At 36.5% G+C, this 18,085-nt stretch overlaps 1 protein-coding gene across 1 annotated transcript in view; it reads left to right on the top strand.

Annotated features, from left to right (window-relative positions):
* The first annotated feature begins 11,310 nt into the window (after positions 1 to 11,310).
* LOC107044907 (paired box protein Pax-1) overlaps positions 11,311 to 18,085 on the top strand; it is a 25,205-nt gene continuing 18,430 nt past the window's right edge. The window contains exon 1 of the mRNA XM_015266981.1: positions 11,311 to 11,387. Coding sequence (XP_015122467.1) covers positions 11,369 to 11,387 — 19 coding nt within the window. The 5' untranslated portion in view covers positions 11,311 to 11,368. The remainder of the gene's footprint in view (positions 11,388 to 18,085) is intronic.

Genomic DNA, 18,085 nt, shown 5'->3' with positions numbered 1-18,085 from the left:
AATTATCTATTAGCTGTCATTTTCCATGGTGGATAACAAAACACTAACTCCTCATGGGATGTGACAGCTAGGTATCTCAATTTTCAAAACAGTGGTATGTAGTCATCTGCCATTTTTATGTGATAAAAGTGTGATTAAAAAATTCTTCAAAATATTACAACTTTTTTCGAAGAACCTTTTCCGTAATAAATGTCTCTGTGCAGTTTGGGAAAAGATTTACAAAATCAGTCTTTCCCCTGCATGATATTGGGTGACAGGCCGCCATTTGTCACCGTAAAGCAGATACATTTTTCAATTTCTTGTTATTCAACTTATTCTGAATATAAATTAAAAATACTCTTTGAAAAAATAAAGAATTTTTTCTACTTTTTTTGATTATTTATTCATAATTTTTCAAAATTTCTGCATGATGCAGGACTTAATTGACAATTTCAGATGACGAAAGATGAAATAAAACATCGAGATAACGTTCGAAAGATAGCACACCCGGGCCTTAATCCATTGAAAATCCATTGAAAGTTTGAAGGAGACTATCAATCACAAAAAATTGAAACTCAACTTTTTCGCATTTTTTGAGTGTAATCAGTACTTTAGTACTGATCACCATGGTAGACACCATCACCTTCAACTTTCACATATCCCTATTACGCACTCTACAATCTGAATTCCACGTTGCATGAATGAAACTCGTAAATGTTCAATTTATTGTGTGCAATTCAACTTGAGCATGGGGAATTCAAGAAATAGATTTAGTTATGGATTCTATATTTTTTTGAATTCCTGATACTTACATTTACGAATCTATGAAGTAAACACTGAAAAATTTCATTGCATTTACAGGAAATTGCAGTTGTTAAAAAGTGCAGGCACTCTATTGTCTGATCAATGGGTGATTTTGTCAATAAAATGCTAATGCGTCAGTGTGAAAGCATGCCAAAAGTTGCAAGACAAATTGTAAATGGCGAAAAAAATGTCTTCAAACCGAATTGGCTGTCTATTCCGCCAGATATCTTTGAATGGAAAAAATGTAAGAATAATTTTTGTGTAGAGAATTTCGTGAGCTATTAAAAAGATCTGGATATAAATAAATGTTCAAATAAAAGAGACGATTTTAAAATGGATTTGGAGTTTATTTCTTAAATCTCTGCCAATTTGTCAGCTTTTTCGAAAAATGTCAGCGAATCTGGCCTATAAGGTGAAACATCCAGTGCTCGAACGAATAAGAGTTCTCTAATAACAGTGATCGAACGTAGAAGATTCAATAATAACTTAAGGATGTTCGACACCCTTTTAGTCAAAATTGACGTTGTTTTGATTTTTCTGGCAAATTATCGATGGGAGTGACGTGAAAAAATATAACGATTTTGTGGTTTGTCATCTTTAATGGCTCACGAAGTTGCGTAGTGGTGCGATAATTTTCATGCGTTTTTTCTACAGTTTTGTGATTCTTTTTAAAAGTTTAGAGAAAACGCAGGAAAATGTTCGCACCACCTTAAAATTTCGTCAGTCATTAAATAATGACAAAACGCAAAAACGTTATATTTTTTCACGTCAATTCCATCATAAGTTTGCCAGAAAAATTAAAAAAACGTGAATTTTGGCAGAAAGGGTGTAGAACATCCTTAAGTATAAAAACGTTCTGGAAGGTCTCATTGAATTTATGAACTTTAGTAGTTTTTAAAGAGGATAACCGTGTCATTTCAGTGGATTGAGCACTGGACCTGTTCGAATACTGATCGATTCATCCTAGACCACAAAATTCTGTACAAAAAAAGTCCTCCGACATTTTCTGCCAAACCACCTAATTTCAAAGATATTTAAGAAATAATGTATGATAAACTTTGTCAATTTGTAATTTTTACCCCTTCACATCAGAATTACTCAGACAATATGCATTTTTTAATGCGCGATTATTGATTTAATTGTTTAAATCATTGAATATTAAAATTGTCTCATGTAAATTTTTTTCTCTTTTTCAACAGTCATAAAATAAACGCCAGAAAAAAGTTAATGGTGGTCATTTGCTATTTCCCGGAAGTTCGTCCCCCTCCAGAGATTCCGATTTTTTTCATAACTTTTGCACGAGAGTCCGTGCACCACTCGGTACTTGGAACATCTAGCCTATTGTTGGCAGCTGTTGCGTTGCCTTCCGCGCAATCTAACTCCTCTCCGGTTCGTTAGGAGTTTTTGATACTTAGGCCCTCGACTCCTACGTAATTCAATCCATCATTTTATTAAAAGTGGAAGGAGTCATGAAAGAAATTTAAAGATTGTAGAATTCTAGAGCATTAGTGAAATAACGTCCGGCAGAGTTGAAATGAAGTGTATTAAACCATCTTATATTAATGATATGTTTAAAATTATCTTGAAAAAACCTCGTGGAATTCAGTGATTTTATTTGTGAGAAATATCAACTTCAGTTGGAAATCAGTTCTTGCAGAATATCTTGAAGCAATCCAAGGCTGTCTCAAATTTCATACCGATCACACTATAGACTGAAATATTTTCAATCATCAGATTCTTCAATAGGGAACTTGCATGAATTTTTTTCAACTTTCTAATCTCAAGTTTGGGGCAGAAAAAATTCATTTTTCATTCACAAACGTTCAAAACATTGCTCACTAATTGATGATTAATTGTTAAATGTCGAAGATTTCAAATGCTTTGAAATCGCTAATGACATGGTGCTTTCCTCTCTATCTGTGAGTGAGAATATAACCAGGGATCTGGAACGCATTTCTGTTTCGGTTTCGTTCCTCACGTAAGAAACGAAACTAAATTATAATGTTACTGCCAGGAATGAAATTCAGGAACGAAAGTTGAGTAACGTTACCGCTAGGAACGAAATTCAGGAACGAAAAGTGAATAACATTACCGCCAGGAACGAAATCCTGGAACGAAAGTCTGGTAACGTTACTGAAACACAAGCGCGTGAAAAAGGGAAACAAAATCGCTGCTCGGGCAAAAAAAGTGACATGAAAATTTGAAAATTGAGTTCATTTGTAACTGATGGTTTTATTTCGAACGGCAAAATGAATGTTGCCGAGCGGGAATTTTTCCTGAAGAATCGAGTTGATGTTAAAAAAAACGTGGATATTAAATTTCCCATGATTTTGTTACAGATAAAGAGGGTTCATTGGGGTTGGTTTTGGGGTTGATTTATTTAATTGAAATATTCACTATGAAATTTCCTGGGCTATAAACAGGGTGATGTTAATGAAAATTTAAAAAAATACTGGGCATTAATTTTCTCATTTTTTCTACATAATTTTTTATTTTTGACTTTTTCAAGGAATTTCTACAGAAAATATCCCAATAGAATTAACATGCATTTCGTACGAAAAAATGCAAAAGCTGTTTAAAAAAAAATTTTATAATGTTTTTTATTAGACATTTCGACTAAGAAAAAAAAATCAGAAAAGAGCTGAGGAAATTTTCAATGGATTCAGCTAAACACAAATAGAATTGTCTATAGAAATGCTATGAAATTTTTAGTAAATGTGGCAGGTTTCCTATGAAATTCTTTCATTGGTTGCTATAGATGAGAAATTTTTCATCATTTCCCATGACTCTTCTCCATGTATGAAAAAAGAAAAAGGAAATCAAATTTATACTACTTTACTCTTATGCAATACTATGTATCTGAAAATCCCCCCTGCGATGGGGCTATGTATCCCAAATGCAGAAATTAATAATAATAATAATAAGGCGTAGGGAGTGTGGCGAACCCATCGCCCGGCATGTCCGCAATAGCCACGGTGGTGTCGGGTTAACCACCCGGCGGCACCTATACCCGGTTCCGTCATCGAGCCGCGGCAGAGCCCCCCACAATCGCTCCCTCTCGGATGGGGACCGCGGATCAGTTGGGAGGGGTGAACGATCTGGATCCAATGGTAACAACCCGGCTGTCCAAAGGAATAGGTGAACGGAGGACCTCATGCAATGTTGGCACACTGATAGAATGATTCATTTATTCCAAACGAAATTCGTTAACTATTAACGAATGGTAGAGTTGAATATGACCAAATGAATATTCGTTAACAGTTAACGAATGGTTCACTTGAATGGCGAAAGTCAAGTCAAACAACTATTAACGAAAGGGGCAAGAGGGGAAGGGAAAGTGAAAAGAGAATGAATTTACTAGTTACCAAAATATTTCCAAAAATCAAAAAGTTCATTTCACTTCATTACATTGAAAATAGAAAATCTCCATAACGAGGGATTTTCCGCGAAAATATTGTAAGACATTTCTTGGAAATTGCCCTCCCTCAAATCCTTCTCAATTTTCTCGACTTCTCCCATGCCCAATGGCAAACTAAAAATAAATCGTACTTTCCCTCCCACAATTTTTTCCTTAAATGTATTTCAGTCGCAAAAGAAATTCCCGAAAAATCATCCGAATTGTACAACTCTTTTCAAATAATCTCCCTCTACATCAGCATCTAGGGCCGCATCTCCCCAATCTCGTGCCTCAAATACCCCACAAATTGCGCATTCGCCCAAAACATGAGAATAAAATCAGTGAATCCGATCCTGAACGTTAGTCTCGAGCCATTAAACCGCTACGCCATGCCAGCCATAAGAGTATCTTGCATTTGCTTATAGGTTGGCCCCTCCAATCCTTCCCAAGGGGGAGAGGGGAGGAGTGAGGAGGCATGCATGCACTGCATACACTGCATCGCACTCGCATAAATTTACGATCCACATGCACATGTGCACATTATAACCCGAGGATAGTTACACTGCTACCTTTATTTCTGTGTATCGTTGAATTTTCAGTTTGCGAAAACGTATAAATAGATATCTGCGGTGAGGGGTTTATATTACATGCTAAATGAAGCCCCTCCGACGCCTCATCCGACAATTCCCAAAAGACTAGAAATTTGTGATATATTAGGGAGCAACCCCTTGCATTTCAGACTATTTTCTTTCTTTTGGAAGTGATGAGTTGAAAAGGAATTATATAATGCATCGAAACACATTGCATCTCTAATTATTACCACGTCAGAAGTTTGGATGTTGATGGGTTTTACAACTTTGTTTGGTCAATAATTAACTAAAATTAATTATAAGGTTCGTCCGTCATGAAAGATGGGAGCTTACATAGCGCTCCATATCGTGTGACGTCCCAGGATATTTTTCGATAGAATTTTGGAGTAGGATAAGAAGAAAACTAGGATAATTCTCGACATTAGTTTACTACAGAAATTTGCTGACAGAAGTGGATAGTCCAGACCGGGATTTGAACTCGGAACCTGCCGATTATGCATCAGACTGACCAACATCCGCAGTTATTATTGGTTCCGAATGAAGGCTTTCTAATCATTTAAATTTGAGTTTTGGATTTTTTGTGCTGTTTGGATCCATTATGAATTCCGAAAATGGAATGTTTAGGTCATGTCCGTACGTAATATGTAGGGGAGAGTGGGGCAAAACGGCCCCCCTTCAATTGTCAATAACTCGTGAATGACATTGTGAATATTCCCAGTTTCAACTTCATTTTGAAGATAATTTTTCATTCTTCAAAACGAGCTCTAACTCATCCCAATCGGATTATTGAATCGGAAAATATTGACGATTGAAGGGGGGCCGTTTTGCCCCATCCTCCCCTATGTATGTGACCAAGTTTTTTTTCAACTGTTTGAGCTGCGTGAAATTAGCAGACCAAAATTATTAGATCCGGTCTACGATTAGCTGAAAATTCGTGCTTTTTATGTGCTTTTTTCGGCAGAAAAAAAATTTCTGCTCAAATATGTTGCCCAAAAAATCGATTTTTGTGTTTGGAGCGTCTACCTGGCAGACCAATGGGGTGGAATGGAGATGAGTACTGCACTATATTAAAGTACATAAATACTAATTTTTGCAGGAAAATGATGATTTGTCCTGAAATTTTCCGGCAGTTCTCAGGAGTTCAAAAATGGTCAGGTAAGGTTATAGATATATCCGGTTCCTCGAACATTAGCATCGGCAGATGCTTTTGGTGAAACATGTTCTGTATTCTCAAATCAGCAGAAAATCTGCTTCATTCATAAATGTTCTTCTTGGCTACGAAGCGCCTGGATTGTCATTGATCTGAATAGTTTAATGTAAGACGACTCCTATTTGCCCTAAAATGAGTCAATACTTTCAAGGTATCTCTGCTCCAATTTGAGGCGCATTAGAAATTGTGTGTGAATCAGAGCCGTGGTTAGAAATGACGGTCAAAATGTCTGTTGAAAATAAGGGTTAGACGTACGCCTCAGACCTCGGGATCAAAATATGAGTGTTAAAGTATAACGATCAGAATTTGAGAGTCAAAATATGAGTTACAATGTAGGTCAGAACATAAAGGTCTGAATATAAGGGTCAAACTCCAAGGGTCGGAATATAAGGGTCAAAATACAAGGATCAAGGATCGAAATAGGGTTTTTTTTCTGAAATAGGGTTTTTTTTATAAAAATTATTTTCCCTATCCCGAATGTCCTCTTCACCCGCAACCTTCAATTTGTTACCCCCTCTCATAATCACCATGTAAAATATATGTTAAAGCCCCTGGGCTGTCGCTATACTTCATAAAGTCCTGTATATAAAAACTGTAAACATTTGTTATTGTTTGTAAATATTCGTATTTATGTTAATAAACATTATTTGACTTTGACTTTGAAGGATCAAAACATAAAGGTCAGAATTTAATGGTCTAAATATAACAGAATTAAGGTTCAGATGTAAGGGTAAAAAATAATGTTGAGAAATAAGGATCAGAGTTGAGGGTCAAAATGAGTTAGAAAAACTAGGGTAAAAAATAAGGGATTCAGGGCTTTTCACATTTGTCCATTGGCATTTGTTTTATGAAATGTATGAGTAAATTAATGGTCTTTTAAATTAGTATACCTCACGGAACTTAAATCAAGCGAAAGATCTCAAAATTGGATCTGTTTCCGATCTTATAATTTAAGATCTGAACGGGTTGTTATAATATTCCTATAATGAGACTCGTAAACCATCTTAAATTGCGTAAGATTTCATGTTAAGATCAGATATTGATATGATTTTAAGACTGCAAACCGGTCTTAGATCTTAGTTTCAGACTGCTCGTAAGACCGGAGTTTTTGCAGCTCTTCATGCATTTACTAGATAAATTATTAGAGAGTGAATAAGAAAAATCCTTGAGTCTGAATTATAAACATAAGCAGGTCATCGCTCGTATTCTGCTTAGGGTGCGACGCATAGTTTTTAGTAGAATTTTGGTAAAAATTCCCGCCCGGTCAGTACACTGATAGAATGATTCATTTATTCCAAACGAGATTCGTTAACTATTAACGAATGGTAGAGTTGAATATGACGAAAAGAATATTCGTTAATAGTTCACGAATGGTTCACTTGAAAGGCGAAAGTCAAGTCAAACAAGGCTCCTCAAATATACATTCGTTAATTATTAACGAATGAACATTTGGTTGGACCGAATAGACTCTAACCTCCAACCAAAATCCATTCGTTAACAATAACTAATCCGTTCTATCAGTGTACGTTTCATACGATTACCAGATAATTAAGAGGTAGATTTAAATAATAACTTATATCCATATATAGATCATAATCGACTTTGAAGCCCATGATAGAGAAATCGTGACAGTTGGAAGAGAAAAGATATTCTTTATTGAGTGAACATTGAACATCATATTTGTCACCTATGATGTTCAAGACGGAAAGCATAGCATTATAACCTTTGTGTCTCTTCATATTCCATTACCTGGGCACCGCCCGCGGGTCAAGCCCCATTAACTCCAACGCCTCAATTTATTGCATTGCGATTCGGTAAATAGCCGAGGATGCGTGTAAATCAGGCGAATGGCGCAAGGTAATGGATGATCATATTTATTCATGTGCATGATGCGGGTGAAACAATGGTCTTGACCTTGAGGAAAATGTTATAAATCTGGTATAATATTTCAAGCAAAATGAATGATGTGGCCATAAATTAATTTCTTTCGATATTTATTTATTATTTTTATTTATTGATACCTGTCCCACAGGGATAAAACCCTATGGCAGGGGGGGGGGGGGGGTACATTTAAATTCTCATACATAAATTCATTTTCATAATAAAATAGACAATGTTAGCCTTGGGCTTAATTTAAGTTAACAGCAGATTGCAAAAAGAAGTCATACGCAAGACCGAGTATATACAGAAACAAGACATTAATATTATAATAAACTAAACAGCGGAGCAGAGCATTTCATTATCTTTATACATATATATATATTTTTCTCATTTAATATTCAAGATGGAAGGTTCGAATTTTCATCGCATTCTTAACAAAGTTGTGTACATTTCTGATCGCATTTACAGATCCAAGATTAGTGTGAAGTAAGTCAATAAGGGAATTGTCACAATCGATGTCAGCAGCATTGTTTATAAATTGCACAGACATATAATTTAACCAAAATCTACGAGGAGCTGAGTAGAAAGGGCAGCCTCCAACCTCATTTATTCAACCTCATTTAAATTACACAAATTACATTTCTCCACAGGAACAATCTTATGAAAAACAATCTCTTTCGATAACATTCACGAAATTTTGATCTCAGGTCCTTAATATATCCTAAATTCAGAATATTTGAGTGTTTCGACAATTTCTTCTTCATTGAAATTCTTTTCAACGGTGTGTTAGTAAATTCTATTGATCAGAAGAAACGTTGACACTTTCTTTGGATGGAATTGGTCAAGGATAACAATTGCGGAAGGGGTGACAGACATTAAAAAGCAAAAAGTTCATTCGTTAATAGTTAACGAATGTATATTTGAGGTGCCTTGTTTGACTTGACTTTGGTCTTCAAGTGAACCATTCGTGAACTATTAACGAATATTCTTTCCGTCATACTCAACTCTGCCATTCGTTAATAGTTAACGAATGTATATTTGAGGTGCCTTGTTTGACTTGACTTTGGTCTTCAAGTGAACCATTCGTGAACTATTAACGAATATTCTTTCCGTCATACTCAACTCTGCCATTCGTTAATAGTTAACGAATCTCGTTTGGAATAAATGAATAATCCTACCAGTGTGGTTTCATTTCATTAACATGAAGAATTTGTTCCTCTACTTTTTATTAATCTTTTGTGCAATTGAAAATAGAAAATAGAATGATGCATATTCCCTTCAAAGAACATCAAAGTGAAAATTTGAAATTTGAAATGAATTTCCGTCAATTTTTGAGTTCAAAGCTGAAATAAATTGTGAATTTTAGGGATGAAGCAGAAGAGAAATGAACAGAGTTCATGTTTTGATCAAAGTGATATAAAAGTGAAGCAAGCAATTTCATACAATTCACCCGGATAATGATATTCGTGGCTTGTTGAATACCAGAAATGTTATAATTGAAGCGGGTATACAAACCCGGTGATGAGAAATGGTTTATGGGATATTGGGTATGAAATGAGCAAAGGCCGTTTCACACCGCGAAGCAGAGAATTATCTGGCTTTAAGCCCAAAATCTAAATTTACGTGGGTTCAAGGGGTTTTTCGGGTGTTTTATCGTTGATTCCGACTATCGTCTCTCGTCACTCTTCCGCGCGTCAGCTTCTTTTGCTCGTGGACTCGATGAATATGTTGTGAGTGTTGGTTGAAATTTACTCCGGCCACTGTACGGGGAATATAGGAACATCAACGACCCCAATTTTCCGAGAATTGTGCGAGGAGGGAAGTAAAAAGAGAAAATTTCTCTTTAAACCCTTTCCTGTCTTGGCTCTTCATTTAACATTTTTTTAGGCGCCACCATTTTTGTCGCGGGTAGAACCGATGGAGGACATTATTTCGGGGTTAATTAACATAATCCAAATATACTAACTATACTAGTGGTTCCGCACTACCCACACACAGTATAGATTTTGGCGTTTGCAATCTTTGAATTGTTTAATTATTGCAAATTGCATAAAAGAAATTATGAAAATTCATAAATAATCAGCATTACGCACATTATATTTTGCAGCATATTAGTTTCCTTCCCGAAAAAAAGAGAATTGTTGAAAGTTTTGGACTATATTATTCTCATCATAGAATTGACTCTTGGGAGTTGGAAAAAATTATGCCTACTTGTTTATGGATTTCCTTCATATTTATGGAGAAAATTTGAGGTCTACCAATTACCTATGAAAAATCAATCTTCATCGTTCAGTTATTTTGAAATAAATAATTTCTTCATAAAAAATAAATGCTCTGTCAGAATGACGTCCAAGTTCGGAGAAACCTATTTGATTCAAATAAGTTTTATTTAATTCAAGAAAATCATTTCTCTGAGTGTAACCAAAAGATTTTTTTCCGGTTACAACATTGTCAATTAATAAATTGACGTATTATTTTATTATTCATAATTAATTAAGACTTCCATTAATTTACTTTTATTTTAAATTTTAATTTAATTATTTAAATACAATCGATTGATGATTTACAAAATAAACTTCTTCATTCATCTGTACAAAATTTATTCAAGTACCGAATGAACGACTCGATAAATTTATTCAATTGACTTAATGAAAATTGAAATTGCAAAAAAAATTCCAACGCATCAGGAAAAACCGAAAATCTTGTAATTCATCCTCATTTATTACTTAATCCTCCCCCTAATATAAACAATGATCCGATGACAGTGACCACAAAGCCTCGGAAACAAGGCGTGTACGATAAACCGTTAACGTTTCGTACGGTGCGTGAATTCGCCAATGGCCCGTGAGCTCCGCCCCTCCGGCGGCATGCGCGTCTGCTCAACCGCTAGACCCACACAACCCTGCCGGTAACCATCGCAGAATCATCCTCATCTTCCCTCTCACCCTTACACCTTCGCACGTGTGTGCGAGTGTAACCGAGCCAATCACTCCTCGCCCTCGTCCCCGTGTATCAACCATTGGCGTGGGTGGAGTGTTAAACCATCGTCGCGCCCCCTTTTCCGATGAGTTCAAGACAATTTTTACTCTATTTCTCGGTTGAACTCTCGTGTCGCAGTCAGTTGGTCACTCTACGAAGAGTGAGACGCGCACCAGTGACCCCAGAAATCAAAAGTTTTCAGTATTTCGTTCATTCTTTAGTCGCAACGCTCGCGATTCGCTCATGATTTTCCAATTGATAAAAAAAATCAAATTTCCCGCCTTGAAATATTAATTTCCACGGCAAAAACAGACGTACAAAAAAAGTGAAATGTTTTGTTTATAAAAACAATTTTGCAAGTGATAAATTAACGATTTGATGTTGATTGTTGTTAAAAATTTGAAGAATTCAAGTTGTGAAATTTTTTCAATTAATGGTGTTAATTATTGAATTGAGCTAGGGTCAAATCATACATTAAAAATTCATCTGTCATTGCGATTTACCGACGACTGCACAGCCGCTCTTCCAATGGATCCAATCGTGCTCGGTGAGGCAATGAAAAAATAATTTATTTCATGTTTATATTAAATTGTTTGTGATGTTTAGTGGTCTCATAAAGTTAGCCTAGCCGTAACGAATAACTCGACGGTGGCTTTTTAATGCGATAACCTTTTGCATGGGTATGAGGAAGGAGTTCACGATTAGGGGCTAGTGACACAGATTGCTGAGTATACAACTTTGTGGGAACGCGATAAGGTGATAAACCATGGAATGAATTAAAAATACATTTTTGGTAGAAGTGAGCACAAAGACCTATCGATTTCAAATTGTAAAATTGCTTCATTTATTTACTGATTTTTATAGTAGTAAAGTGACCGAGATGCTTCCGACAGATGGAAAATTTTTACAAATTGTTTCGAACTGTAGCAACTGAGCCGGGCAACTCTGGGGATTGTCAACTTCTGGGTTTAGGCATTCATTAGTGTTCAATTAACAACATTTGTCCCCCAAGATCATCAAACACAGCTTGCGGGTGGGAGGATGGAAACAGGCCAACCGACGCTACCGAGTTTACAAAGGACTGATCAAATAGTTTGAATTAGCTTCCGAACATCCGTGGATGAGTTTTTCCACTCTGGTTCACATCATTGGTTTTTTCTGACGCATAATTTTTTTAGCATCTGGAGTAGGTTCGGATTATTTTTTTTTCTGAGGACTTTTAGAGAGAATTTTTAGGAATTGTGATTTTTACTTTATTTCTTCATGAATGAAGCTCACCAACATACATTGCTTTTGATTCTTGCACATGAATTTACGGAATGCGGGGGCAGAAAAATATTTAATGATTGAGGGCATTGCTGGTTGAAAAGGTATTTGTGCAACATTTTATAAAAACAGTTCTTATGAATGTTTTTAATTATTTTGAACTTGCTTCACTGTCAGAAAAACAAGCAGGGGTTCGAGCCTATCCGACAGAAGACATGTCACCGTCACTTTATGCATTATTACTCTCTTTCTTATTTCAATCAATTTCATTGGGAGCTTTCCTGAATGGATCCGTATAGAAATAACTATTCCCCTTTCAAAAACGAAAAATGGTCATTTCTATTGAAATTTCTGTTTTTTTTTTTTTTTTTTTTAATATTCCGGCCCTTTTTGCCCTCTGATTGACTAATCGGCCCTATCCAACCCTATGGATGCGGCTGTGGATTCTACACAGCACCGCATTCGCACTCCTATAGAACATAGGAGTAGCATGGGAAACCACAGAAAACCCATGCCGGTACAGGTGGTCACTATATTAGCGACCTCCCGCTCGCCGGGGCCTCCGGTTGAAAAACTCGGTTCTACGGGGAATCGAACTCATCGCGTGATTCTGGGCACCTGTGACATAAATGCTTATAAAGAATACTAATTATGGTCTAAAGCGTTACTGTTTTAGCTATCAATTTAGTCTTTTCTTTGTTATAAATTGGAATTTATAACAAATTCCCCAGTAAATTTGTGATTCTCTAATTTTAAGTAAAATTAGAGAATCACAAAATCCAACGATTATAAAGCTTATCCATTGGAACGCAAAAATGAACTATCAGGGGGGCAGTTTAGCAGTAATTTCCAGGAAAACGATATTGAATTGAATTTAGAAAACATGGAAGTTCAGTACCTAATTTCGCTGAATTTTCAATTGAGTAAAAATTTAAGAATATATCTACCTAAATTTTTATTTCTATGAATTTTCATCGAACAGTTAAACTGAGTTTTCATTAATTTTGTTATCAAATAGTGAATTTTCAATTACGAAATTCTTTAAAATCTCGGTGGAACTGTCTTGACTGGAACTGACTCTACTGTCTCTAGATAGTCAACGATACTCAACGCTGCTTATTCAACTTTCCTTAGCTCTTACTTGTCAACCTTCGCAGTGTGCACACTCAGGACACTGAAAATTGGCGGGAGTTAAGGATGTTCTACACCCTTTCTGCCAAAATTCACGTTTTTTTAATTTTTCTGGCAAACTTACGATGGAATTGACGTGAAAAAATATAACGTTTTTGCGTTTTGTCATTATTTAATGACTGACGAAATTTTAAGGTGGTGCGAACATTTTCCTGCGTTTTCTCTAAACTTTTAAAAAGAATCACAAAACTGTAGAAAAAACGCATGAAAATTATCGCACCACTACGCAACTTCGTGAGCCATTAAAGAATGACAAACCACAAAATCGTTATATTTTTTCACGTCACTCCCATCGATAATTTGCCAGAAAAATGAAAACAACGTCAATTTTGGCTAAAAGGGTGTCGAACATCCTTAATGTAGCGATTTATTTGACAAAATGAATTATCCATTTTCTATTATTGAAACATTTTCTCTAAAAAAAATTTATAAGTTCGATAACTTCCAATCAATATTGTTGGAAAACGAGAGTGACATGAAATTTTTATAGTCGAAAAAGTTCTTCCCCACAAAATTAGTCTGAAATTCGTCTCCCAAATACTCTGAAGGAATACCTAAAGAAAATTTGTGGATCAATTTTCTAATTTGCTAACCAAAATGTTCTTCTTTGACTGAAATTTTCCTTTCATAATTCTTTTTGGAGAGACAAAATCTCTTCTGCCAACATCTGAATCCTGTTTCGTAATTGTTCCCTTAATGATGATTTTTTTCAAGATTTTTTTTTCAAGGATAGGGGTCAAAAGTCAATAATAAATACCCACTGGCGCCAGTATTCATACCTGAGAATGAGTTCCAATCCTTTTCTCAACAAATTTTTCGTTTGCATTCGGCACAGAAGCACTTATGAAAGGTTTGACGTGGGGAGAGAGGTGATCCTGTGTCAACGGTTTTGCATCTCAAGTTTCCGGTCCCTCGCGTTTTGGGATTGTGACTTTTGGTTTGATGTAGCAGAAGGAGGGAAAGAGAGAGAAAGCGAGAGAGACAGAGAGAGAGAGAGAGAGTGAGGAAGAGCGAGGTTAATAAGGGATTTGTGGATTCTTCCGGGCGAATTGGGTGGCCAACTCGTGCATAGTCTATCCCATGTTCTTTTTATCATTTTTTCGAAACTTTTTTGTTTTGCTTTAGCAATTTATTCGATTGAAATTTCTCGGGAAGAGGTCGACCATCGCAGGAATTAGTTTTTAACGCCCCTACACCGAACCTATGTAAAAACTTGAGGAATTTGAGTGTATTTCCAGATGAAGTGTTTTGGAGCTAGCTCGTTAATTTCGGGCTGTTTGAAGTTTTGATGATTAAAGTGTTGGTCACAGAAAGTAGTAATAAGCTCATGTTGAGGGAAGTCTAGGATGCTCAATTTTCATTGAGTCCTTGATAAAAGTTTGCACCCTCAAAAACCGAAAAATTGTAATCCCAAAAATAGAAATCTTTCATAGTAAGCAGAAGAAATAATTAAAAACTTAGATTTATCGCGCTTCTTTTCAACTAATTATATTATTATTTAAAGGCCCTTGTTATTAGTTTATAGGCACTTGTTTGAATTATTTATGATTCTTTTATCAGCCTTTCTGTCTACTTCAAATACTCCATAAAAAATGGGGTAGGACCATCGGGCTCATTCGGGCTGTTTGAAGTTTTGATGATTAAAGTGTTGGTCACAGAAAGTAGTAATAAGCTCATGTTGAAGGAAGTCTAGGACGCTCAAATTTCATTGAGTCCTTGATAAAAGTTTGCACCCTCAAAACCGAAAAATTGTAATCCCAAAAATAGAAATCTTTCATAGTAAGCAGAAGAAATAATTAAAAACTTTATTTTCTATTCACTATTGAAAGAAAATTGAAATTTCGTGAACAATCTCGTATGAAGTAATTTTCATAAGAGTGATATTGAATTTGATTTAGGGAGAGAATGATTATGAAATTTGAAGTTTTAGGTTGAATACATAACGATTAAGTTTATTCTTCAGTATAAGTTTCGGGTATAGAGTGGCCGACACTCCGCTGCATCGTTGGAAACAAAAAAATGAAAATTTTAAAGATTCAAAAGTGAATGGAAATTGTGTTGATGGGATTCCTTCGTATTTATGACTGATAATTATTTAATCGACGATTTTTTTTATCCTCGATTTTTAAAAAAAGATTTTATCAATAAACTGGAACTATCGTCAGAGATCAAGCAACAAGGCATTTTCGTTCGACGAAGTTGGCGTTACTGTTCTTTGGTATGAACCTATACTACACTATAGTAGCTTTGCTTCTATTTACTATAGAACTGTACATTCTAACCTTCTCAGAGAAGGATTCCTCTCAGAATTCATTCACCGTTCTCATGTTATACCGACATTTTTCCTTATTTCGACAAAAATTCATGATCCTGTTATACATTTTCAAAGATTTCTCAAAATCTGTGCAGTAATAAATTATGAAATTGCAGAGATGTATTCTTGGAATGTGTTCGATGGTGCAAATCGGGTATTTGCATTCCCAGAAAACAATTTTTGCCAGTGCCGTCTAAAATATAACAGGACATCGGCAATTTGTCGACAAATTGTCGACATACTGTTTGCTGGGTTGCTGATACATTGTCGATGCTCATATCAAACAGTTGAAAAGTGACTCTCATGGCCGGATCGAGTTGGCCGTATTCTGTATACTCAACGAGCACTTTTATTCAATCAAGGCAGAATGAAAAAGGCCCAGGAATTGCCCTTATCAGAATTTTTTCTCTCTAAATTCTAATTCTCTTAGAATTCTTTAATGCCTAAAGGAGGTTAGGCGGTGTTTGAGGTGAATTTGAGAGTGAATTTCTGTGGTTCCCGGTAGCTTAGTCGGTAAGAGTGCCCGGCGCGTATCTGGGAGACCCGGGTTCGATTCCCGGCTGGGTGAAGCGGAAATTTTTTCTCTCTAAATTCTAATTCTCTTAGAATTTTTCCAGGCATGCCGGCTGGAACTTTACTTTTTTTCTATCACGGTACGTTCAAAAGGCCCTGACTTGGGCATGATCAGGCATGCCGGCTTGAACTTTAGAATATATTGGTAAGGTGATCATGCAATGTTCCCCTTCAGGCCCTGATCTGACATGCCGTAATCAAGTATACCCTATCAATACCGAAGCAGGACCTTCTCTGCCAAAAGGTCTGCCTGACGAAATTTGGGGTCTCTAATTCATGAAAAGCAATGAAAAAAATAAAATATTATTATTTTTGATTAATTACTGGTTCTGAATTATGACCGCACATCTGTATAAATGAAATACAACGAAATTAAACATTTAAAAATTACTGCTACTGCTACTGGGATTCGATTCGGGGTCCTCCTACATGGAGAGAAAAATATACGACAATCTTATGGAAGGTCCCTCGAAAAATGAGTGCGCTACCAACCAACGCGGGGAACTATCGGGAGCTACGCTAATAATAAATATGTAGCACTTCTATAATTCGGGGGAGCGAGTTAGAAAATACTAGGTGGCACTGTACAAAGTCGCGCACTCGAGCATTTGAAAATTAGGGTGCCAATTTGCTAAAATTTTCACAGGGAGCTCCGCACTTCATACTGGGGCTGCGCACGAGATCAGGACTAGTTTCGGTCTCGTCTCGTCTCGGTTTTTCGAAATGATACCGCTAGAAAATTTCGGAGAGAGTAGTGAGACGATACCGATGGATAATCGAGACGAGACCAAGACGAGACGGGGAACCCGGCGAGACTTTCCACATAAGTCGCGGTTTGTTTTAACGTCCCGACCCGAAGTGAGGAAGTTATTGTAAAGACTGCGAAAATCAAATGTGGAGTTTCCATGATTTGTCTACATTTCTTAACGTTTCGAATCACCCTGACATATTTTTAAAGACATGTGTGTGTGTGTTTGTGTGTACGTATGTGATTAAAATTGTGTTCAACGATGTCTCCCGAACGAATGAAGCCATTCAATATTTTTTTGCAATCGATGAGTCTTCATGTAACTTAGGACTGATTAGTTTATGAAAACGATTGCCTCAGCAATTCTTCATTTATTCGCGGAAAACTTGTGAGAAAATGCCAGAAAAAGCTCATTTTCTGGGAATTTAACTAGTTTACCCACAAAAATCATGGAATTGAAATTTTTCTTTTGCAGTCGATGTGCCTTTATGTGCCTTAATTCTGATTGGATGTTGAGCGAAATGGTAGAACAGTTTTGAGTTATTTGGATTTTTCATCTTGTGCTGACAAACGTTGAAGAAATAAAGTTGTCTCTTGAAAAACTAGGTCTCTTCTTGTGAAGACAGACCAACATAACCGTAAGACGAGACTGAGGCGAGACCGAGACGAGACCGTGACCCAACCGAGACGAGACATACATTTTTAATAGCGAACGAGACCGAGACTAAGACCAACATGTTAGAAAACGAGATGAGACGATACCATGTCGGCCAGTAGCGAGAATATACCGAGACGATATCGAAATTTTCAACTTTTTCCGAGACCGAGCTCAGACTTCTCAAAATCTCGTCCCGTGCGCAGCGATACTTCATGCGATACTCCACCCGAGTCGAGGATTTGGTTCTGATTGGACGTACACAGGTCTTTCAAGATCTCTCCAGACCTAGATGGACCTGGTAAGTCCTAATCAGTTCTGCGACGTACTTTTCCAGAGACCATTCGAATCCTCAGTTCTTTTCGGTCCTGAGAAGTCCTCCTCGATGCTACCGAGAACGCGTGATTTTACGACCGGGTGAAGGGGAAGGCATGTATGCGGAGGGTTGAAATTTGTAGCCAACGAGGAGACAGGGTTGCAGAATATATTTTAGCCACC

This window comes from Diachasma alloeum, unplaced genomic scaffold (genome assembly GCF_001412515.2).
Source record: "Diachasma alloeum isolate Michigan unplaced genomic scaffold, Dall2.0 Dall_scaffold_00840, whole genome shotgun sequence".
Taxonomy (NCBI): domain Eukaryota; kingdom Metazoa; phylum Arthropoda; class Insecta; order Hymenoptera; family Braconidae; genus Diachasma; species Diachasma alloeum.
The sequence above is the reverse complement of the archived record's forward strand: the minus strand, read 5'-3'. Positions and strand labels throughout refer to the sequence as shown.